General features: G+C 39.0%; 1 protein-coding gene across 5 annotated transcripts in view; it reads right to left on the reverse strand.

The window, feature by feature from the left end:
• ptprz1a (protein tyrosine phosphatase receptor type Z1a) overlaps positions 1–26,137 on the reverse strand; it is a 52,408-nt gene that overhangs the window by 15,949 nt on the left and 10,322 nt on the right. For 3 of the 5 annotated variants that reach the window (XR_009206523.1, XM_058408101.1, XM_058408100.1), the window contains exons 2-13: positions 19,004–19,075; positions 14,188–14,367; positions 13,791–13,942; positions 12,837–12,932; positions 10,261–10,327; positions 9,987–10,144; positions 8,945–9,095; positions 6,270–6,454; positions 5,458–5,584; positions 3,509–3,549; positions 1,351–3,373; positions 35–179 (exon numbers count right to left, since the gene is read on the reverse strand). Coding sequence is in view for 4 of the 5 variants with exons in the window: in XM_058408101.1 (XP_058264084.1) it covers positions 35–179; positions 1,351–3,373; positions 3,509–3,549; positions 5,458–5,584; positions 6,270–6,454; positions 8,945–9,095; positions 9,987–10,144; positions 10,261–10,327; positions 12,837–12,932; positions 13,791–13,942; positions 14,188–14,367; positions 19,004–19,075 (3,397 nt within the window). In the remaining variant the exon portion in view is untranslated. The remainder of the gene's footprint in view (positions 1–34; positions 180–1,350; positions 3,374–3,508; positions 3,550–5,457; positions 5,585–6,269; positions 6,455–8,944; positions 9,096–9,986; positions 10,145–10,260; positions 10,328–12,836; positions 12,933–13,790; positions 13,943–14,187; positions 14,368–19,003; positions 19,076–26,137) is intronic. The other 2 variants (XM_058408102.1, XM_058408103.1) reach the window with 2 other exon arrangements.

The raw sequence follows: 26,137 nt of genomic DNA on the forward strand, positions 1-26,137 counted from the left end.
GTGATGCATAAACAGCCCGATATATAAAATTCACCTCCAGTAGATGAGAATGCCAATTAGTACGATAAGGCAGAGGCAGGTGAGGGTTGAAACCACAGCCAGAGGAACCACAGCTTTCCTCTGATGCTCCACACTGGACACCAGACCCACCCAAGACTCGTGACTACTGTTACTGGCATCTACAAACAAGAGAAAATGAAGCCTGATATGATATAATGAGACGTTACATAATCGAATGTATTAACGCAAACCAGGTACAACACATAAAATGAAAAGAAATGATTCCGAATAGGTGATAGAGCATGGGATTAGTTATATATAAGCAGAACAAATCGAAAGTCATGCAGTTTAATGCTAAATAAGTTGTTTCTTTGCATAAGGAATTAACTCACAGATAGCTGTACTAGTCTGGATATTATAAACAAATAGGTAAATATAAATATTACAGATTTATTTGTTAAGCTATGTCGATTAAGATTATTTATTCATGTTAAGTAATGCTGAACATGATACAAGAATGTAATGTGATTTAAAACAAATTATCTGACAACACAGGGGTTATTAGCTGCTATATTAGTTGTTAGTTTTTACATGTTCACACTGAACACTGACCAGATGGGTTTAAAGCCCCCCAGAACATTAGATTCCTAATTAATATTTGTTTTTTGTTTTCTAAATAATTACAACATATTTTACCAATAAAGAAATTGCACAAATTGTGCATGAATAGTCTGGTTTATAGCTTGAAGAATCTGCGAGATTATTACCTAACCCTAACCCGGTAACCCTAATCCGGTCAGTGCGACACTGAGAGACGCTGGCACCAGCTGTAGACCACTGATGTGTCAGAGTAGGACTTTTACTGCACTCTACTGGACAAACACTGGCATGGCTTGTGCATTTCACCAACAGCACTAAATCAGAATATATACAGCAGTAGATATTTTAAGCCTTGTCCAAAATGCAGTAGCTAAAATAATGGGACAGTTAAGACGGATCTGGAAGATCATGCTTGGGGGTATTGTGTAGGAAAAGCACACAGGACAAAACATAAAGTGAATTAGGGATTAACATAAGCAATGTGATGATGGTTGTGGGACTGTAAGATTGAGATGTCTGGTTTTTAGTTCTTTAGGCTATCAGTTGTGCAGTAAACATGATGGAAATGTTAACAAAACCTCCAAACCATACCTGACACATAAATCACTAAATACTTATTCTGGGGATTTTTACTTTGCAGGCAGCTGTATATTTATTTTTTGCTGTATTAAAAAAAGACGTTGAATCTGCTAGTGCTTCTAGTCCAGTGGAGCCCCTTGAGAGTTGATGAACAGATGGCAGTATTTTTACCTTCCACTGGTTCTTCCTTTGAGCCTCTGTCAGCACGCTCTGGGATACTGAAATCAGAGGATGTCTCATTATCTGTGAGGCTCTCTCCTGATCCGCTGTTTTCTTCCTCCATACCCCCCAGAGCCACGGGTGGGCTTGGGTGAAGGGAAACACCAAATATGGTACCTTCTCCCTCTGTCACATTCTCACTCTCAAAATAGAAGGATGAAGAGTGTTCCTCCAACTCCACTTCTTCTGCTTGTGGTTCCGTGGAGAAGACAGTGGGTGAGGAAGGAGTAGGACTCCCATCTCCTGAAGCTGAGCTCTGAGTCCAATCTTGATCCACTATCCAGCCTGAGGCACTGCTGTCCAGAAACCCATCAGCTGAGTGTATGAGTAATGAGGTAGCATCTGGGATTGAGGTTGACAACACCGTGGGAGTCTCCAAGGGAACAGAGCTTCCTAGGGCATGGGAACTTTCACTGCTTCTGATGCCGTTGATGCTGGCTGTAACAGAGAAGTGCAGATCACTAGAAGGCTCAGTGAGAGAAGATAGGTCCCAGTTTGTTGCACTGAACCCATCAGTTCCAACAGTGGAGAAAGATGGAAATGAATGACCCTCTACTACACTAGACATGTCACTTATGGATGATGAGGGCATTAGGTGTAACGACAGTGAATACACAGAACTTGAAATATGCGATGAGATGCAAGAGGCATCATGACTTTGAACAACAGTGACAGGTTTCACAGAAAAATCAGCCCACTCCACCACACTATCTGAGAGAGAGGAGGTGAAAAAAGAAGAGTAGTCGCTAGATAAGGTAACCGAAGGCTGCAGAGATGGAGAGACAGTGCTAAAAATCTTGGAGATCTTTGAGATGTCCTGCTCCGAGCTGAGCGACACAGATAGTTCAGAGTCAGCTGAGTCTGTTAACGTTTGAAAAGGGAAAGTACTGTTACTCGGGGTGGCACCTGAGGCCGACCCGGACAATATGTCACCATCATCACCATCATCACCACTAGAGACAGTTTCCACATCCCAATAAGACACAGAGCTGGAGGGAGAGCTGGACAGTACGGGGTAGGAGAAGAAGTAGGGGACAGACGGTGTAGTATATGGGAGGTTCCAGTCTGGGGAAGACGAAGACTCAGACAACATAGAGCTAGAGGGAATGGACATAGGAATAGCATGCAGGCAAAGCTGGGAGTCACACACAGGGGTCGCAGTGGGAGAGTTCTCACCATTGAACTCTGGTGAGAGGACACCACCAGAGGCAGTGGTCATGGTCGTGGGGAGAGGCACAGTAGGAGATGTAGTTTGCACTTGGACCTCTGTGGGGAGGAAGGAGGAGGCTGGATCTGTAGCAGAAATAGGGCTCTCCCCAGAGCCATGTGAGTCAGTGAACTCTTCCACCCCTGCCACTGAAGTTGCTGTGGTTTCTGCATCGTGAGGACTAATTTTTACTCTACGACCCACAGAGCTGTCGATGAGATCATTATCTTCTGAGACCACACTTGGTGCTATGCTGCTATAATCTGATTCAGAAGCGAGTACATTTGTGGGGGTCATGGTGGTAGGTTGGGCAGGGTGTTTTGCTGGAATGTCTTGGGAAAGGTTTTCAAGGTTGGTTGCTGAGGTGGTTTTACTATCAAAGACTGAAGGAACTGGATGCTGTACGGTTGTAAATGTGAACTTATTAACAGGGGTGTAATGGGTAGTCTGTTCAACTGGAATCCCCTGGTAATGGCTTTCAGTGGGTGTCGGGGTGGTTTTAATATCGATGGCTGGAGGAACAGGCTGTTTGGTTTGGACAGTAGTGAACGCAGTGGTAGGGGTCATGGTGGTTGGTTGGGATGTATGTTTTACAGAAACGCCCTGATAACGATTTTCAGTAGGGACTGGGGTTGTTTTCTCGCCAAATAAAGGATGGACATGGCTCTCAGTTGTAGTAGACCTGGGGCTGATTGTAGTGGTTTGCACTGGATAGGGTGCCTGATTTGAGTCAGGCTGAACCCACAAGGGGGTGCTCGGATAGTCCTCCTGAGAAAGAGAGAAAGGAGGTGAGGTGAGGTGTTCAGGTGTTCAAAGCCCTGGATTAAGTTACTGCTCTTTTTTTTTATATAGCAAAAGATTACTCTCATTGTACTTATTATGCAGTATAACGTTCTTAGTTACCTTTTCATCAAATGCAAAGGAGTCAGGGTCAGGGTCTGTTTCTGAAAGAAAATCAAAAGTAAAATAAATATGTCAATATTGCATATTTCTAAACCTATAGCACCTCAACCAACTAAGAATAAATCTTCAGAATGTGTAGACAAGCTACTTTTGTGTATATTAACATAGCAGTTTCAGAGGATACTAAACCCATTCCCCCCCCAGCATTAGACGCTGACGATTGTTCTGTGTTCAGAGTGACTTGGCACGTAATAACCCACATTACAAAAACGGTGAGTGAAAGAATATTCTCCAATATCTGCAAAGGACTGGGTCAAATTTCTGATTTGTGTGGATCGATGTTAATTCGTTAAACCTGCAAGTAACACCTCGGAAGAAAAGCAATGGGAAGTACTGCAGGTGAGAAAATTGAGCGTTTCAGGTCACACAGCAAAACAAACAGGATGTTCTAAGGCAGAGAATAAGGCAGAAGTTGATAATGACCAGGGCACAAAGGAAACTGGACACCAGAGTGGCTCCACATACACAAGAAAGCAGAGAAAAGGCTCAGTCCTACTCTGAGTAAGAGCAAGTAAGACAAAATGATAGACATTATTCCAACATTTTTTTTTTTTTTTGGATTTTTTAAGATTTAAGCATCAGAATTATTTGTGAGGTGTGTACTGACTATTCATCTACTACCGCCACACAAGGATGCTTCATCAATGGATGCTCAGATTAGCAATTACGGCATTAATGGTGAAACAGCAAAAACAAAGACACTATTCACATTAAAGTGCATGGCTTTGTAAAATGAGAACACACTCATCCATAGACACATCCATAGAAATATGATGCATGGAATGTTTTTTTTATGCAAGTCAGATTAGTTTATTGTAAACAGCAGTGATACAGATTCTCAACATTTCAGTGCATTGACACAATTTGCTGTGAGGATATTAACCCATCTCTGTTCAAAGGAAGGCATGCTTTTATAATGAATGACAAATCATGATCTGCATAGGAAGCATCGAAAAACACACGTAAGGATCCACGGGAAAAAAATAATACTAATGAGAAACACCGTAATGCGCAAGCCTTAGGCAGGGTATGCAAATAAAATACAAAACAAGAAAAGGACAATGCACAGAGAAACAGTGGAGGAACAAAAGCAGCTATAAAACAGATTAGCAAAGATTAGTCACGGAGAAAATCTCCAGCATAACAGAAATGAGCAAAGGACGATTGGAAATATAAAGTCAGCAACAACAATAACCACATAAACCCTGTATTAGCCTTTAAAATGTTTGACAGTTTGTATTAAACAAGTTTAATAGCGCGTTTAAGTAGTAACACTGAAGAACTAGTGCAATTTTCCATCATTGGGAAAAATGGTTTCAGTTTAGTCTGACACATTAATGCTACTGTAGATGATACTACAACACAGTGATACTGATATAATAAGCATTTCAGATTAATGTTAATATTAACATACCTACTGGCAGAGGTTGTGCATCAGGACGACAAAAAAGTTCATTCATTCACCTATACAAAGTGCTTCATCCTAGTCAGGGGCAAATTGGTTTATATTTTTGGAAAATAAATCCGACAAAGTATGCTAGGAAATTCCGAGGTGAACAGAAAAATAATGATTGTCAGAATTCCGGCTTTCAGGTTCAGACAAAAGTGGCACAACGAGCACACCTCTACCTCCCGGGATAAAAATACAGTACAACACTGTGGTTAAATCAGTCATGTGATTGTCATTTAAAACATGGAACTTTAAATGCTAGCTAGTACTGATCTTTATACTGGTCAATTATACCACACCATATGGAAAGCTTATGGCTGGCAATGGATTAAACAAACTACAGTATGGAGCATCTGTGGTTTTTGCTCATTTTCAGAATACTACAGTACGCGAACTCAGTCCCAATAGAGATTAGAGCGACGAGTGTGGATGTTCTTACCAGGGTCAATCACGGGTATGTCCACTACCAGCTGATCACTCTGACGCCCATACAGACCGTTAGTGCACACTGCCATCACCTGAACCACATAGCTGGTGTTGGCTTCCAGGTCTGGGATGATGGCTCCCTGTGACAAAAACAGAGAAGATACAGAATGACCATCTGTAGACTTTTAACATGGAAAATAATGCCTGTAAATCACTGGAATTATGTTTATGTTCAATATTTCAGACTAAAGTATTAATTAGCCATATTACATTGTCCTGAATACACAATGTGACCAAAAGTATGTAGACATCGATGTGGTTCTTCCCCAAACTGTTGCCTTAAAGATGGAAACATGCAACTGTATAGGACATGCTTGTATGCTGTAGCATCGAGAATTCGTTGGATCTAAGGAAGCTGAAACCTTTTCCAGCATGACAATGCACAAATCGAGCTCCATGGCTGGAGTAGAAGATCCCAAGTAGCCTGCAGAAAGGCCTGAGCTCCACATCACTGAACATCTTTTTTTTAATGAATTCACTAATGCTCTTGAGGTTTGAATGAGCATAAGCACAATCTCAAAAATCTCAAAGGTCTCCCCAGAAAGGGGGAAGGAGACGTTAACACGCACATATGGGCGTGATTAGTCAGCTGTCCGCATACTTTTGGCCATACAGTGTATGATGTCATTTTAATGTCAAAACTTTTTGTGTGTTATCATTGTTAAAATAGTTTACGTAAATAAGTATTCGGACTGTAATGTTGCTAACGTATAGTTTATAAGTGTGATTAGTTTAAATCGATTAGTTTAATGTAATGTATAGTACCACATCCTGGTCTCCATCAGTAAGGTACTCAATCATAGGTGGATCATTCCCGTGTGCCTGCCAGTAGGTGACTGAATATCTCTCGATGTTTGCGTCATACACAGCCCGCGGTCTCTCCCACATCACTAGCAGACTTGTGTAGTTGTATGGATATGCCTGCACATTCTCTGGCTCCGAGCTACAAACTGCAAAAGACCAGCACACGCACTCTCAACAACCATATTTCGAAATAGTCTATAAAAGCAATATTATGTAGAATTGTTTTGGCTTAGCCACTATGTTTTCTATGGATGTTTATCAAAAAATAACATAGGTCTCGGGCTAATAAATAATTGATAAATTATTTTTCGCTATGTATTTCCTTTCAACATAATGTCACTTTAACAGATGCATGCAAACAGAAGGTGTTTTTCTTTTTTTCTGTACAATCATTTCTCTCGTTCACACACTGTTGGTCCTAGCACATGGTGACCTTAGCATGGAGGGCATTCTTCACCATCTGTGCTCAGCATCTGAGACTGAACACCTCTCTAAAAAAAAAAAAAAACCCCAGCCCTCAGACACATTGACGGAAACAGATTAAAGCTGATTAGTCTTGTATACCAATTGCACAAGCTAAAATGCTCTTTTTATTTCAAGTTTTTTATTGAATTCCAAAAGCTCTTGAGCATACCATGCTTTGATAACTCGCGCTCAAACAAGCCTTGCGAAATGTGAGAAATTTAAAGGAATATATATTAAGTACTCGCTGATCCATTTGAACACCAGAGGGCAGAATGTGGCCAAACATCAGATCAGTATCCAAATACAATATACAGTTTTTTACAAGGCTGTCTACAGGAACTGCAACGTTTTCATAATATATATATATATATATATATATATATATATATATATATTTATATATATATATATATATATATATATATATATATATATATATATATATATATATATATATATATACTATCTGTATATACACTGTATATTATTTCTGTTTCTGTTGTACATACAATGTACATAATGCACACATTTTGTGCACAATTTATAATTACACCTGCTGTAAATACAACTTGCACACACTTCTCTATGCACACTCTGACATAGCCTTATTTATTGATGTACATATTTACATATTTATCTGCACTTGTTCATTTGCACAATTTCTACTATTTGCACTTCTGGTAGATGCTAAACAGCATTTCGTTGCTATGTACCTGTACTTTGTACTTTATCTATCTATCTATCTATCTATCTATCTATCTATCTATCTATCTATCTATCTATCTATCTATCTATCTATCTATCTATCTATCTATCTATCTATCTATCTATCTATCTATCTATCATAATATACCTTCAGTCTGTAGAGTAAAATGTACAAATGTTACGACCCATCAAAATACACACAACCCTCGGCGTAAATAATAAAACTATTTTTTATCGTTGTGAAAGAAACATTAAAAAAAATATAAACCGAACATTCTTGGCAGCTTTGTGGGGATTGAATGAATAAAACTCCTATCAATAATGAGAAGATGTCAGACCTATACCCACATAGAGGCCAAACTCGGAGACAGTTACCTGGCAACACAAAAGTCTACTGACTTTCTGAGAGACACACATAGAGAGAGAGAGATGTTAAAGAGTATCAGACAAAGCCCATTACTTAGAGAGTGAGACGTGGAGAGCGCTGAGTGTTCTAATACTGATACAGATGTACGGTCTAAAAAAAGAAGACAGAATGTGTCCATAATTCCTGCTGTGCTGGACGTTAGCTCAAGCGCTGTCAAAAAAAATCAAACTAAAGCATTAAGCCTTTAATGTTACTTAGTAAGTCGTGTTTTAATTAATAAGACCGTCAATAACATGTAATCCACCTGAGAGAAATCATACGTGATGTCTGACGGTTCAACATATACATTTAAATGAAAGTGGAAGAAGAACTGAAGCCTTTATTACATTACAGCACAGAGGAATACTTTTCTTCGTATATTCCAGATGAGGAAGTTGAGGTCAGAGCGTAGGGGCAGCTATGATACAGCAGCCCTGGAGCAGAGAGAGGGTTAAGAGCAATTGCCCAACAGTGGAGCTTGGTAGTGGTGAGGCTTGAACCCTTATCAACAACCCAGAGCCTTAACCACTTGAGCCACCACTGCCCCCTAAAGCGGTCATTAACAATGGTTCTTGTCCCCTGGGAAATGGGAACAGACAATGCCACCACATCATAGCCACCAACATAATCAAATTAGGCACTTATTATTTAAAAGAGGTTAATAGGACACTACACCGAAGTGTACTGGAGTATTAGCAACTGCATTCAGTTTTCTAATAGAGAGCTGAGAGTAAAAATACTTTTTATAATTTACTGGCCAGAATAATGACATAATACCATCATTAATTCTGCATTGCAACACTTTTAATAACCTTAAAGTATAAAAGAAAGTCCAAAAAATGTTCATGATAGCTTACAGATGACTGCTTGTAAATAGCTTTAGAGGAAAAAAGCTTAAAATCTTATCCACAGGCTTGCCTTCAAAATAGGAGGCATCTTTAACCGCACTCAGGTCGTAAGTTTTAATCAGACTCCTCAGTGGAAAATTCCACTTTTGTTTGTTTAAAGCAGAGAGTTCAATATCAAGTGTTTCTTACAGTGTGTAGGTGTGTGTACTTACTGGGTGTGAGGATCTCTTCAGTGCCAGTGTATGAAGAATAGACCTGGCCCATGAACTGAAGCTGCTGCTCTCTGTAGTTATTCTGCAGGTAGTCCATCAGCATTACATAGCCCGCCTGCTGCATGGTCATCACCTCACAGAATATCTCCAACTGCAATGGCACAATAGCACACAAACACACATTCATACTGTAGCATACGGTCAAGTCTATTGTTCTTGATTGTAGGAGTCCGAGAGAGTCTTTTATCAAATATCTATACAGTTTACAGAATATAATGTTTACGGCACTTTTTACTTGACATTAAGTAAAGCACACTAATAATGTGGTGAGAAACACACACTTGTGTCAATTTACTTGGACAAGACCCTGCTTACCTTGTCCAGTCTGAACATGAATAATAATAATAATAATAATAATAATAATAATAATACATTTTATTTACAGGTGCCTTTCTAGTCACTCAAGGTCACCATACAAATCTAAACAAGTATAATAATAAATAATAAAACGGCAGTAAACAACATTAAAATAAACAGGTTAAGTCAGTTGACTAATGCTATATTCAAACATCCAGTCTGCACCAAATGTAATGTTTTCTTGAGACAAAGTGCACTTATTGTCTGCTATTACGTGTCGTTTTGAAAAGAATGACCCACCCAAACATTTTTTCTCGAGAAAGCTTTCAAGTCTTCAGCTTTCGTTTCCTTCGGTAACATGTGTCTACTTGTTAGCTACTTAAGGGAAATAGCCTGAGGTTTAAATGGCACATAGCAGAAAGAAAGAAGCTTTACAATTATTTACATCCTTTTCATGTTGGTAATCTTACCCGCACCCAGTCCCTATACCTAATGACAGTGGACTTTTGAACAGGAGACACAGTAATGTCACATTTTTTAAAAAGTAGCTTTGGTGTTGATGTGAAAGTCAGAGTATCAGATACAAAGGAGTAAAGGGACATTAACATTCATATACCTTATTGTACATATTAAGGCTGTTAGGGATCGATAAACATTGTGACTTGGTATAGTATAGTGATTTCACCTGCGCTTCAGAGATGGCCACGGTGTTTTTAAAAATAATCCACTCCACTGTCTCGTGGCAAGGAGGAGACGTGAGCGAGCCATTGTAGATGAAGTACTTCTCCGTGGAGTTGGGCAAGAGGCCTTGTAAGATGAACGGTGATACACTACTACTCTTTCCTGAAGAAAAGAAGTCACATAATGGATGCTTTTTCAGTGATATATATAACTCAGAGTGTGTTGTTTGATGAGTAGAGTCAAAGTGGCTGTTTAATAGTGTAAACATTTAAGCATACCATATCTGCTGACACTGTTGACGGCATCAATGATGGCTTCGTAGTTTTCATTATCTTCATCGCTTGCCTGTGAGATTGCAGAAGTGCAAATACTGACATAAGAAATGAAAATCATGCACTAAAGAAGAAGCAGGTGAGCACTGCTGTTCTCTTTGTCTCTGTACTACAGGATATGTGTGCTGTCTCTCAACCTCCCCCATAACCTCATACTGCTCTGCGTAATTGCCCCCAGCAGCCTTAGGCTGGATTTAAAAGGTGAGCCACTGCACCTGGAACGTCTTACTACACTATGCCTGGAATGGCCATAAATCTGGCATAAATGACGTCAATTATATGTCATTTTTGTACACACAGTATTTCGTAAGATTATAATTGAATTCATATACAGAATATATTTTTACTATTTGGAAAGCAGTGCTTACGCAGAAATAAATACTAATACTAAAGTAAGTGTTCATTTAATGTTAAAACTAAATACAACATTTATATTATTTAGACCTTTACAGAATATTTATACTTGTGTGATATTTAATTAATGACGTATGAATGAACAGTAATATACAATACGAAGCAGAAAAAAAAGGCTAATTAAAAACTCATCAGTGTTCAGACCCCAGGGAATGTTCACATGTACACACAAGCATATACTCCTTATCTTTATAAACACCGTGTGTATTCTAAAACTTCTAGTTTCTCCACATAGACAACTTGTTCATACAGGTCATAGATTCGGGCTATTGCACAAATACACAGGGTAAACACCAAGTACTCTGTCTGGGAATATTTCTGCTAGTGAGCCTGGCCAGGAAGGACGTGTGAATAAATGGGGCAAACAAATAAAGTGACTGACACTTATGTAATCATAGCTTATTATTGTTATATTTTCGGGCTCTTTACATTGACATTTGTTGACATTTACTGCGTTTGCCTCAAAGAGATACAAACCAGATATCATTTCAGGCAGATCTAGGTTAGGTGGCAGCATATATATATATATATATATATATATATATGTCCTGTAAAGCTGTGTCATTTGCTACCATGAGAATGAACCTGATGTCTGCACACATCGAGTGAGAGAATTCACTTGGGAATGTGAGCTAAATCCAAAACCACAAAATGAACCCTCAGTAGTATGCCTAAATGGTGATGATAATTGTACCAATGATGTAATGAAAACCATTCACGTTGGTCGATTGCGGTTTAGGAGAATTTACAAGCATTTATGGAGATTTAAGCATTTCCTTAGTACATAAAGGAATGATGAGAATTTAAATAAACTACCAGGTACACCAGTGTGACTGGCAAAAGCAAATCCTCTCACTGACTCTGGTGTAATTTATCATTTCTGCAGTATCGGACCCTACGTGTGTCTGACGCCAGAAGATACAATGCAAAGTACTATCATGTCAAATTACTTGATCTGTGTTCTCTATATATTTTATGTAAACCGTATATAATCTGTTCTTCAGCCAATGTTAGTATGCTACAAGAAACCAAGAGAACTAGCAGCCATTTTCATTTGAGTTAAGCATTTGTAGTATTCGAAATCAGGCACAATCTGTACTGGTGTCAAGCACAATGACAGACTCGCATACTACTTAGATAGCTGTATGTGAGGTTCACACACAGGGCGGAGTTTGCCATAATCAGAGAACTGGGTTAGTAACACATGGCACTTGATGTCAACTCGAGCATGGAGCAGTATTAAATTAAACACTAAAAATTTAATTAAAGCAGTAAACACAATATTGTCACCCTGAAACTCAAGTTTTTGTCTGGACAAAGAACTAAGGAATGCTATTCAAGGACAATATTAAAAAGATAAATAAATATGACACTAGGAATGAATTAATAGTGTCATCCCTGTCCATGAAAAGACAGCACTATAACCATAGATATCTCAAGGACTGAATTTTATAAAATGATGAGCTGTGATGATAGAAGATGAGAGCTTCATTAGCTTTTCTTTTAAACTACAGACAATCAATGGACCTGTATGTACAATTAAACTCTCTCACTTAGTGGAAAATAAAAGAAATACTGTTCATGGCCTGTCCAATCACTTACAGCAACTCTCAACTGTAGATACGGTGTTTTTTACCCTGGCCTAAGCTTTCAAAACTAGAGAACAAATGAATTCCTCAACTCGTCATGCAGAAAAGTGTTAAAACTCCACCACACCCGATTCCATTTCCTTATTCTAGGTATTATAATAGCAGAATGTGTTTTGTTTATACCCTCACACTCTTCCTCTCCACTGATTAGCTGCCAAATTGTTGCACATCTTTCGTGACTAAAGTTAGGGCATGAGGACATTTGGCATACGATGGAAAATGACTGGATGGAATGTATATGTGTACAAATTTCCTGTCAGTCTTTACCCGACATATCAAACATGCAATAACTGTGAATTACTATTATAGTATTTATATTATTATAGGCTTGTCAGTGTGATTTACAGCAGCTCAGGAACAAAATTGAAAGCAGTTTTCTTAAATTAAAAGCATGTTCTGGAGCTTTAACAACACAAAGATATAGCAGGCCATAGATATTCATAGAAAATTAGCACTCACCTCAAACAGTACAGCAAGAGCAGTAATCTGTCCTCCAGACCTCAGGGCATCATCTATAGATTGATGATGATGAGCCTCATAACAATATATCTGCATCTGTATACATATACATATATAAGTGAATAAGACTGATGATCTCCTCATCATGGCACCTGTTAGTGGGTGGGATATATTAGGCAGCAAGTGAACATTTTGTCCTCATGATGTGTTAGAAGCAGGAAAAATGGACAAGCGTAAGGATTTGAGCGAGTCTGATGAAGGGCCAAATTGTGATGGTTAGACCACTGGATCAGAGCATCTCCAAAACTGCAGCTCTTGTGGGGTGTTCCCAGTCTGCAGTGGTCAGTATCTATCAAAAGTGGTCCAAGGAAGGAACAGTGGTGAACCAGCAACAAGGTCATGGACGGCCAAGGCTCACTGATGCATTTGGGCAGCGAAGGCTGACCCGTGTGATCCGATCCAACAGACGAGCTACTGTTGCTCAAATTGCTCAAGAAGTTAATGCTGGTTCTGAGAGAAAGGTGTCAGAATACACAGTGCAGGACGGGTCAGGGCAGTTTTGGCAGCAAAAGGGGGACCAACACAATATTAGGCAGGTGGTCATAATGTTATGCCTGATTGGTGTATAAACTATTTCAAAACTATACAGCATGACACAATGTCCCTTCATATAAACAGTTAGTCCTTGTGGATCTATGGATATCAGTTCTTTGTCCAAATTCAGATGATTTAAGATTAAGCTTGTAAATGTTAAACGTATTATAAAAGTGGAGGAGGGCAGTGAAAATGGTTGCGGGATAGGGAATGTTCCTCTGTGTTTTTATAACAATTGCAAGTTCTCATTCTAAAACTTTCGGTGATTCTCCAGGAACCACTATAAAGAACAGCGCACTCCAAAAAAAGTACTATAGGGATAATACAGGATGAAGAGATCAAAAGAAGGCTTTCTCTTACCTCCAAGGGGAATTTGACTCCATTGATGCCATGCTCAGAGCCATCAGAGGAGGCGTTGCAGCGGCCCCAGTGAAAAGTAATGCGGCCCACCCTAAACGTGGACCTCAACCCCCCTCCACTTATACTGAATTCGCCTCTCACATCTATTGTCACTGGAAGGAGACAGCGAGTACATCATATAAACGCTCACAAAAGGTAAACCTCACCACTTACAATGCATCAAAGGCCAAGGTAATAATGAAAGAAACTTTTAAAGTTTTTAACAGTATTAAGTTCTGAGTACTGGAGAAAGGTACTCTGTATTTACCATAAGGTTCTAACGTCCTTCAAATAAATATTTTACATCTACGTTTTTACCATCATCATAGTCAGGATCGAGAAATATTATTAGCTGTACCTGTCTTGCCATCATTTTTTACTGTTGTGGACTCTAAGGTCTGCTGCTCCCAGCCTTCAAACCTCAATTTCTGAAACTGAGCTTTGACCTGCGCCAGGCTCTCCTCGATGTTTATCGGTGACTGCTTGGCATTGTTGCATGATGGGTATTTCTTATGCCATTTGTTTTGGTTTAATGTTCCTAAAAAGAATTAACATAGTATAATATGCATCTCTTAGATGCGCAATGTACAAAGAAAAAAACAATACACAACACACTTTATGCAAAGAAGAGCCAATTTGATCCAAGGAAAAGTTTCTTGAAGAATTTCTTGCTATATGCAGTATATATACTGTAGCAATAAGGAGTAACGTCAGCATCTCCTGGATCCAAGTTAACGTCTCCTGGATCCAAGCTAACGTGATCGGTATGATGTGGTAAACTGTTTGAATCGGTGGCTGTCTTCGTGTACGTAATCAGGTGGATACAGCTTTTGACACAGCAATTTAGCCAGAAAAAGCAATGGCTTTAAATAAACCACTTACTTTCATCGTAGCTAATAATGTTTACAAGCTAGCTGGCTTGCTATCTCCAGTATCTGTAGTTCTATCCATTCATGAGCGTTTATTATAAAGAACAGCATGTCGCCTTGTTCTATTTCTAAGCAATCTGCAGCGATACATCAGTTTGAGACAAGTCACATGTGTTGAGCTTGTGTAGTGGAGTATGTGAACATGCTGCTAGAGGACAGAAGGAGAAATGAACCTTAGCCCTCTGCAGGGACTTGGACAGCTTGCATCTGTTTTCACAATAGCAGACACTACCACCCTGAAATAAGCTAGAAACTATCGCCTGCATAAATGTTTCAGCTGAGCTTCACTGCACCTTTTCAGATACTAACTGCCCTCTTCCTTATACACAGAGCATTGCCTCGACTGTGTTACACGTAGTAAACTTGGTTGTAATCAGATGTTGCCTAAAAGCCTAGCAAGTAGTAGTGATCCCTAGTTTCCCTAGATTATGCGATATGTAATTTGAGGCAAATCAGCTATAAAGTTTTCAGCTAGCTGTTATATGCTTGTAATAACAAACTTTAGGTCAAGCTTTAAGTTAAGCCATAGAACACTAACATTAGCTCAATAGCTATTCCCATTTTACAACAAGTTTCATCATGTAGAATGATCGTGTTTTTGAAAGGTTTTCATTTAGCTGTAACTGGGATCACGTGAATGAAATCTGAGATCTTATTTTCAAAAGTAGATAAAGAGAAGTGTTAAGTCGTTACATACCATCTGTGAAGATCATCACACACACACACACACATACACACACACCTGCAACACACTCACACAAAGGAATTTAACAAAAACTTGATTGAAAGTTAAAAAACAATGACTGATAAACTCTGAAACAGCATCGTCTCTTATTAATAATAAGATAAATATTCATCCATCCATTTTCTATACCCGCTTTATTCCTAAATAGGGTCACAGGCTATCCCAGCACATATCGGGCGAAAGGCAGGGGTACACCCTGGACAGGTCACCAGTCCATCACAGGGCCACACATATAGACAGACAACCACACACACTCACACTCACTCCTACAAGCAATTTAGAATTACCAATCAACCTAATGTACATGTTTTTGGACTGTGGGAGGAAACCAGAGTATCCGGAGTAAACCCATGCAGGCACGGGGAGTACATGCAAACTCCACACAGAAAGGCCCCTGCAACAGTGCTGAACACTAAGCCACCGTGCTGCCCCACAAATGTTCATGTGTTCTATTATTCAACCCCTAACCTCAATGGAGCTTGGTGGAGCTTCATTTTGCTTCGATAACCTTTAATAAGTTTATTTTAGTAAGTGTTGACAAGCTTCTGTCACCTCTCTCATTCTTCTCATGCAAAAGCTTTCAGCTCAGTGAGCTTTGAAAGCTCCCATCATGCAACTGCTTTCCTTAAATCCCACCAAATAATTCTCCATGTTTCAGAACTCTGTAGGCCTGTCCAAATTCCTTCTGGTGTTTGGTCAAGAGTGGTGTTTGTCACGGAGTCTCAGCCTTGAAGTCCTTGGTTATGATATGTTCTTATGGTTGCCACTGACACATTTGTCCCATACTTCATCAGGTCATCCTGTAAACCTTTTGTGACACCTCATTAGTCTTCATCATGGTTGAAACACACCATGAACAAATTTTGGTATAGTTTTCATATAAATATATCACAGTTCTTGAGGTGAAAATTCATACTGTGCAACGAAAAAGGGGACACAATATTAGGCAGGCAGTCATAATGTTATGCCTGATCAGTGTATATGTGACAAATAAAGCCTATTTAACTTAATACAAGTGAGTTATAATATTGTCTTATACCTTATACATTATCACAAAAATTTAATTTTCCAAAACAGAAATGATTCAGTCAGAACAGTTTATGGGGAATCTTGGAATTACGCAGTAAGAATGAGAAGTGGGTGGGTTAAGTGGCAGAGATGCTGGCATTCAGGGCAGCACTGGTGAACAATGTCCCATCTGCCTGGATGTTTGTCTTCATCCCTGGCATGATAATGCCCTCTTTGTTTTGCCAACTTCATGTGTCATTCAGATTTGATTTGCTGTGACACACGAGAGTTGAGACAATGATAAAAAGCAATGCGTGAAAAGAAAAAGAATATTAACTCTATAGAAATGTATTAAATGAGATATTTTGTTTAAGACATATTTTTTAAGACAGGTTTTTCTACGTGGTACGACCTCTGCTGACAAAATAAGCCATATTAATGTTTGGTGGAGTAGAATTTCCGATCTGGCCTACTTTTGAAAGTAGAGCTGTGTGAGAAATGAGGGAATTCTCCATGGTGCTAAAAATGAAGTGAAAGATAACATCGTGTCAGAGGTGCTATGAATATATGTTTTTGTCGTATTTCTCACTGATCAATGCAATGGTGGCTCATTCATAGGGGCAAAGATTTATGTCAGCTGTTAAACAAATGCTTATCTTTAAAAAGCCCTCACTTACAACTTCATACATTTTAAATTGCACTCAAATACTGATGACCTCTTTAGAGTCTTCTACAAAGGTTGCTATTTGACAGATGTTTGCTTTGATTTCCTCACTTTTTTGCAACTAAATTTTCCATTAAAAGCTCATTGGGACAGGATTTATGCTGCAGAACAGTTGTTGGGGTTGCCAGATTGTCTCCCCCTAAATACTCCACAGTCACCAAGATCTTGTTTTATATTAATCAATCAAAATTCAATCTAATAAATGTCTGTAACCAATGTGTAAATGCAGATGTTGTGTATTAACGTGTCTTCACAAATATTTGGGCTAGTTTCAGGTTTTTTGCGTGCTTTCAACTGTTAAGGATTTGGGTTACCAGAGATCAGCCCTTGAGCAAGTTCCTTAACCCTGTCTGCTCCAGAATGCTGTTTCATGGCTGACCTTGTGCTCTGACCTTAGCTTCCTAACAAGCTAGGATATGCAAAGAATGTGTTACAAATATACATTCTTTTGTTTTAGGGTGAAAGTATTGTTGAAATCTGGCAACCCTAGTTAATGAATTTATCTCTGCTGTGTGCGTCTCAGCAGCAAACATACCTGCTGGTTGACTATCAGCTGCCTATTATGCTAAAAATTCACTGAATAGTAATGTATAGTATAAGTCTCTTGTGGTCATGTTGTTATTAATGTTGTCCTGCCACACCAAGATCTGTGGTCATGAGGCAGTGCAAACTGTGTGCTATTATCTCAGTTTAGAATACACAAGAGACCTATAGCAGTTCAAAGGCTCTTGTGGGATGGCATTCAGAGTTCTGCAAAAGACAAATTCAATGCAACTGAAAAATATAGTATGATATAAACTAGGCAAGAGTCCAGTGCTCTGGTTCTCTAGCGTATGCTGAACTACCTGTAACGCCACGATAAAAGCAAATCATTTCCATTGAACTTCCACATCAGAGCGCTTTCACTACTGAGTCTGGTACTTTTTATCGCTAACCCTGGCCACCTCATTTGCCTGACCTTGCAAAAGGCCAGCTACATTTACTCTACACTAATTGCATGTAAACATGAAAAGCATTTAAGGATGCTCTAGACGTATTTCAATCCAGTTACTACACATTTCACAGTTCAGTAGACTGTATTTTTAGTATTTTGTAAAGCTTTTAACAGAGTTCAAACGATGCTTTTCCTGTCAGAAAATGTTTGTGTAGATATGAGCACCTATACAGATGTTTGGTCAGGAAATCAGACTGCACCTTTCAAAATTCTGAAGCTTATGGCTAGCTAAGTGCATAAAGGATCTAAGAAACTCAATGAATCATAGCTAAAACATCTCACTCAGGTTTATGTTGGAACAAATTATCCACGACATTATTTGCACTTCTACATACAGGCAGTTGAGGGTAGTTAGACCATGAAAATGCTTAGATTTACATCCAGCTGGCACATTAGATAATAAGCATTGGTACAACTAGTGCAACTATATTCAAATGCAGTCAAAAAAGGCCCTTGTCACACAATGCTTATACAGAGCTTTACCAATAAAGGAATTTAGCAATTCTCCTCACAATAAGCAATTAAAATAAAGCTAGATAGTTGAAATGAAATCCAAAGCAAGGCATTCAGGTCTTCACACGCAAACCCATCAGTGGACATGACAAGCCAGGTCTGCAAACCCTAGGCTAAATTGCTCCTTTTAACAGATACGAGTAAGCCTAATCCGTTATGCGTGTTATGTGGTGCAAGCCTTGACAAGTCCTCAATTTTTAATTTTTTAATGATACTGCACGATAAATGTCTTCCCTCTGATTGCAACTCAGTAATACGTACCTGCGTAGGACCAGTCGATATTTTCTGTAAGCTTCTTTTGTGATCTGGAGCCATAGGTTTGAGACACATCCACTGGGGAAAAAAAAATACAAAAGAACTTACATTAAAATATACTCCGGCACTAATTCCTGTGTGTTTAAGGAAAAAGCTGTATGAAGTGTAAAAGCCGAAGCCGGATTTATTCATGTGTCTGATTATCAATTGTAATGATCCAATAGAAAAACATGGAATGTGGTCAGAAATCATTGACAAGACACAGGGAAAAAGGTACCTTTTTGGTTTAAAAGGACTTCAAACAACAGACATCTTCATTTATCCAGGAAGACATTTTATTTTTGTATTTAAGTTATAATAAATGTTATGTGTAGCAGCATGAGAAGATGATGCATGAGTGAATGCCTGAAGGGTTTTTTTTTTTTTTTTTCACATAAATCCAGGATTAATCATCTCACGACAAGTGAACAAAAGTGCTTGGAATGTCTCCAAGTCAACTGTATTCTCACAACAGCAAGTGATAAAAAAAAGTATATTTTAGAATGATGTAAAACAATGTTGTTGTTCTTGTTAGAGCGCCTGCCTCCCATGCTGGAGACCCGGGTGCGAGACCCGCTTGGAGCGGTAGTGAGTAGAACCTCAGGGGGGGTTCGCCATTTTAAAAATATTTCCGAGGGCATTGGTGGCTCAGTGGTAGGATTCTCAGCCTACTATGCCGAAGGCCCGGGTTTGATTTCCAGCCAATGCCCAAACCCCAGCCACTGGATCCAGGGCCGGCCCCAAGCCTGGATAAAATGGAGGGCTGCGCCAACCTGTGCCAAGTTGTTCTGCTGTGGAGAGCAGCCGAAAGATCAACATAAAACAATATAAAAAGTGTTAACCAATGGCAAATGTTTACCTTAGTGAAACTGATTAAAATGTCAGTAAATCCACACAGAGCGTAGGCACATGAGTAATCCTCATAGGAAATTTACTATTTTCTACTCTCACTATTTTCTACTCTCTCAAACAACAGATTCTGAAACAAACTTGTATATTACACAGTACTACAGTGACTGCTATCTTACATACTATTAGATATTTTTCTCCAAATTCTGGTTCCCTGGTTCTTATGAATATCAAGCTAGTTGATAATTTTGTGATTATTTATGGACTATAACTAAAGAACAAATAAAAATCCATCCTGGAACCCAGGACTATGTGTCACATCATGGAGTGAATTCTTAGGAACTGAGGAAAGAGAGCGACACAGATGCAGGGAGAGGAGAATTTATAGCGTTCGCTGGGACGCTCTAATTACGAAATGATTAGCATGTGCACGTATGTAGGCCAGGTCTCTGATCTAAAGCTTCCAATGTGTGTTAATTTCTCAGCCAGCTCAGTTAAAATCAATACAGCTTATCCTGTGTTCAGGTTTAATACTTCAACAAAATTAAAATACACATTTATGATTAATAAGATAATCATTTATATTAGCCGTGAAAAAAATAAATAAATAAATAAATAAATAAGAAGGGTATCCGATTATGGCTGGTGTTTTTTTTTAATCTGATGTAAGTATGGAACAAAATGGTGGTTTCAGTTCCTGTCATGTTCGCTCTGTCCCTTATCACCTGTGTACACACACCTGCTATCAGGAGGCACGTACAGTAAAGGTGTTTTCTGTGTATATTTCCAAATGGTTTATATAGCTTGGACTAAATATACGTTCCAATTGTGTTGCTTTAAAGCAGGTTTTGCTACTAGTAGGACTCACATCTCTACTAAATAGTGAACCAAATGTGAGAGTTACATTTGTCCAATATTTGTCCTTTACCGGTTATAGATTTATTTAATCGGCAGTCTGGATTAAGTGAGCATACACCCTAGTTTTCAATGACTTTTTTTTGTGACATCAATCCCTGTCTCATAGTTTCTCTCATCATTGTGCAAAGCAAACAGTTCAAACAACACAGCTTTTAAAGCTCTTGTCTCCTCTTTCGCTCCCACACCACACTATGCTAATGTCCTCTTTTTTCACATAAAAGAACGGTCCCATGACTATTCGTCAAGTGAACAAAAACAGTGTGAGCAACAATGCCCTTGACTAGAAACATGACTGCATTCCAAGCACCAGCTTTATATCTGGAGATAGTTTAGATTGTGAAGGTGAAGCTGGTGCACCTGCCTACCTATCCAGTATCAACACAGGATTATGGCTTTGGTCCACTGTTATCTGTATCTAACACAAATGTAATAGAGCCTCCACTGAGCACTGTGTGAATACACAACACATCTATGCACCTTGCCATTAAACTGTGTCTTTTTCCTGTATCTATTCAATATCATGCAGGGCAGTGGTCTAGCACTGCTGCCTCACAGATACAAGGTACACTATATTGCCAAATGTTTTGGGGCGTCTGCCTTTACATGCACATGAATGTAATATGGACTTGTCCAGCCTTTTGCAGCTATAACAGCTTCAACTCTTCTGGGAAGGCTTTCCACAAGGTTTAGGAGTGTGTTTATGGGAATTTTTGACCATTCCTCTAGAAGCACATTTGTGAGGTCAAAGCACTGATGTTGGACGAGAAGGTCTGGCTCACAGTCTCCGCTCTAATTCATCCCAAACGTGTTCTATGGGGTTGAGGTCAGGACTCTGTGCAGGCCAGGCAAGTCCCTTTACACCAACCTCGCTCATCCATGTCTTTATGGACCTTGCTTTGTGCACTGATACACAGTCATGTTGGAACAGGAAGGGGTCATCCCCAAACTGTTCCCACAAAGTTGGGAGCATGAAATTGTCCAAAATGTCTTGGTATGTTGAAGCATTAAGAGTTCCTTTCACTGGAACTAAGGGGCCGAGTCCAACCCCTGAAAAATAATACCTGAATTCAATTATTTGGAGGGGTGTCCCAAAACTTTTGCCAATATAGTGTAGTTTCACATGTTCTCCTTGTGTCAGCATGGGTTTCCTCTGAGTTCTCTGGTTTTCTTCCAGCCCCAGAAACATGCCAGTAGGTGACCTCCCATCTAGTGTGCATTCTTGTCTTACAGTATTTGACAGACACTCTTATCCAGAGCAACTTACAATTTATCTCATTTTATACAATTGAGTATTAAGGGCCTTGCTCAGGCGCCCAGCAGAGGTAGCTTGTTGGACCTGGGATTCGAACTTCTAATGAGTAGTCCAACACCTTAACCACTAAGCTAGATGCATCCAGTGTTCCTGGGAAAGTCTCTGGATCCACAGTGACACTGACCAGGATAATGTAGTTACTGAAAATAAATGAATGAATGAGTTAATAAATTAATGATCAGTATTTGCTTATTATCATGTTACGACACTAGTTTTTGCCATGAGTTTAATGAGAAGAAACAAAGTACAATTTTTTGTAATTGATTCGAGTTCCTCTTGGACATACAACTTTTTACTGACTTCATTTCAAAACACAAATCTCTACTGTCTTCTAGCTAATAATATTTTATAAATTGTCAACTGAGAATTTATGGCTTTCTAATAAAAATTTACCACACATATCATTAGCTACAATACATACCTAGGTAATTTGTATAACTTGGTGATTTCTCAAAAGTATTGAATTTGACAAATTTGTCCAGCACCACTGACCCAGTGCATGTTCTGGCCCAATTACTCAGCATGAACATGATCATAATAAGCTCAGTATCAGGACTGTAAAGGTCTAAGTGTAGTATCCAACTTCCTTTTGTCTGACGAAACCCATATACTCTTTCACTCAATCAACACACATGTTCTGCACCAAGCAGCACTGATGATGGCTCAGTTTCCTGTTGATGGAAACAGAGCATGAACAAAAGGTTACAACAACCTGCTGCATCTTCCAGCGCAGGACAACAAGGCTTTGTGTTTTCCATCAATTGTGCCAATGCTTTCACGTAAAGCATTTTTTCCTGTATCATAAAATATAGAATGTATTTCGTTCTCTAGCCTGTCATGCACCTGCAGTTGTAGAGGTGTAGTGGGCTTGAGTCTGACATGTATGATATCTAAAAAATCTGCAGTGAGCATAAAAATAAGAGGATTATGGAAGCCCTGTGAGAATCTGGCAAACAGACACCCACACACACATCCATCCACACACACACACACACACACACACAAACTGAGAGAGCCCATATTTTTACCCTGATACAGAGAGAATGAAATGGAGGCTGAAAATGACAACCAGGTTTTGGGAAGTTTTATAAATAACTTAAAAATCCACAAACCTCTCAATCATGATATGTTTGTTATTTAACAAAAAGCCATGTTTAACTGCTGAAGCTGAACTGCACATAAAATGTAGACCCCAGTTTTTTGGGTTTTTTTTTTGTGACCTAAACTTTACCTACTACAATTGCAGCATACAGTCAGTAGATTCTTTTAAACACACTCAGTTCTGTTTGACTTTATAGCAAGTGATTTAGCTATTACTCATACACGGTGTCAACTGGTAGATTCCTTTTGGAGTCTGGTTTCTCTCAATGTTTCTTCCTCAGGGAGATTTTATTCGCCACTATCGCCTCTAGTTTGGATCTAAGCTGATTTCCCAAGTGCTACATACACCGATCAGGCATAACATTATGAACACTGACAGGTGAAGTGAATAAGACTGATGATCTCCTCATCATGGCACCTGTTAGTGGGTGGGATATATTAGGCAGCAAGTCAACATTTTGTCCTCAAAGTTGATGTTAGAAGCAGGAAAAATGGACAAGCGTAAGGATTTGAGCGAGGTTGACCCAGGGCCAAATTGTGATGGCTAGACCATCTCCAAAACTGCAGCTCTTGTGGGGTGTTCCCGGTCTGCAGTGGTCAGTATCTATCAAAAGTGCTCCAAGGAAGGAACAGTGGTGAACCGGCGACAGGGTCATGGGCGGTCAAGACTCACTGATGCATTAGGCAGGTGTTCATAATGTTATGCTTGATTGGTGTATAACTGAATTGATTTGAATTGAACTGATGTGTATTCCCCAAGACTAATAATCCTGGCACAATTCTGGAATATAGATACAGATGTCTTAGGGCATGTCTTCTGTGACTACAATGCAAATTCAAAAATATAATTCAATTCAATTCAACACAATTTATTTGTATAGCACTTTTAACACTGGACATTGTCTCAAAGCTGCTTTACAGAAGTATAGAAACACAGAAAAAAAACGTTTGAGGTTAAGTTACTATTTATCTCTAACATTTATGCCTAATGAGCAAGCCTGAGGCAACGGAGGTGGGGAAAAACTCCCTGAGATGATATGAGGAAGAAACCTTGAGAGGAACCAGGCTCAGACGGGAACCTCATCTTTATTTGGGTGACACTGGACAGTGAATAATGTAAATGTTAATAATGTCATTTCTACAACAGCAACCAAGAGCTCTTGAGGAACTAATAGGTCTGAGTTCACAGACTTAGCACTAATTCCTTCCTGCCGAAAGCTGACAGACGCAACGGCAGTTCAGAGACGGCGTGATGTCTCCGAGTGGTTCTCAGTAAAGTGTTTTGCCTACTGATGGAAACTTGCATTAGATTTGCATGCGTGTTGCATGTGAATGCACCTGTGTGTGTCTTTATTTCCACTGAAAATGGAAAATTTTTGGTGTCTAAAAGTCTACAAATTTATTGGCACCTTTTTTCAAAAATAAAATTTAATGACAGTCATCATTTAATGCAAAATGGGCGTACACTGTAGTCCAGAAATATGGGAGGTCTTTTGTTCCGATACTCTGCACATTGTATTGAATGTACATCATACGAACGAGAGTACTACACTTAGATGCAACATCTTCCTCGCTGTGTATTTATAACTGCACATGCAGCAACTTTTATCACAGTCCCAGGAAGGATTCAGGTGTCCTGAGGCATTAGATAAGGAAGAAAAGAGCATGGAAGAGTACAGATTTGTTCACACTAATATCTCTATACCTCAGCAAGAGAGGGAATTTGGAAAGCATGAGTATTTGTGACCAGAGGTGAGGAAAAGCTACCAACAGCTTTACTGAGATACTGTGATACTAATAACATTAAAGGTTGTTGTCACTGTTCTTTCCCCTTTTATGCATATTGAATTTAAACTACAGCTTGGTGTACGCCAATTCTTTAAGGACAAATGGGCTTCCATTAAACAGGACTAGGAAAAGGAACAGAAAAGTAAGACGGACAAAATAAACAATGGCGGGCTTTGTTCGAAGTCATACCGCTATACCTCTTTAAAGCATTTTGAGAGAGAAAGGACAGAGAGACTGAGTCTCCACTCCAGACATGTGGCACAGAGCGGCACTTAAAATCCCAGCCTACATTAAACGGATGCAGCAGAAGTGGCAGATAAAGAACGGACACTTTAGAGAACAAAGTGGAGAAAGACCAAGGGACATTAGGTGGCCTGTAAGTGTTCCGACTGCTAAAGTACTTCTTTTAAAACCGAAATGAGAACACTTGGTCAGAGAACTGGAAAATAATTTGGAGAAATGTCTGCCTAGAAAGCAAATTGATTATACAGCATATTGTCCAAAATTCTCCAAAAGGATTTCTTCATATAATGTGTCGAAGCTACTTAGCATCCCAAGAACATGTATTGCTAGTCATTTCTATGCTACAACATATTCCATTTATTTTATAAATAGATGTAAATATACTGTATATAAATGTCACAAGAATGTCTATTATGTCTAGGTGATAACAGCTAATGTCAGTGCTTTCAGATAGCAATGGGAAAAAGATCAGGAAAGCGTTTTCACACTTTATATAGAACCGATATTTTTTGTGTGTTCTTGTCTAACTATGAACAGATAAGCAAGATCTGGAAGCTGTCAACAGACATGTTCGAAGCTGCCAAAACACCATGTGTGCCATTAGCCCAAAGCAATTAAATGCAATTTGTGTGTGTGTGTGTGTGTGTGTGTGTGTTGTGTTATCAGGACCAACATGTCGTGAATTTGTAGAAAAGCCAGAAAAATCTATGATCTTCTTTTCAAAGGATTCAAAATGATCTGTTTTGTCATTATGGGTTAAGATTAAAAAGATTTAAAAACCCAATTTGATCCATCAATCATTTAAATGAAATCTAAAACACAATATAAAATAACTATAGGGCTGTCTAAACACTTTCACAATACTATATACAGTATATAGCTTGTTCCAT

Source organism: Hemibagrus wyckioides, linkage group LG14 (assembly GCF_019097595.1).
Source record: "Hemibagrus wyckioides isolate EC202008001 linkage group LG14, SWU_Hwy_1.0, whole genome shotgun sequence".
NCBI classification, from domain to species: domain Eukaryota; kingdom Metazoa; phylum Chordata; class Actinopteri; order Siluriformes; family Bagridae; genus Hemibagrus; species Hemibagrus wyckioides.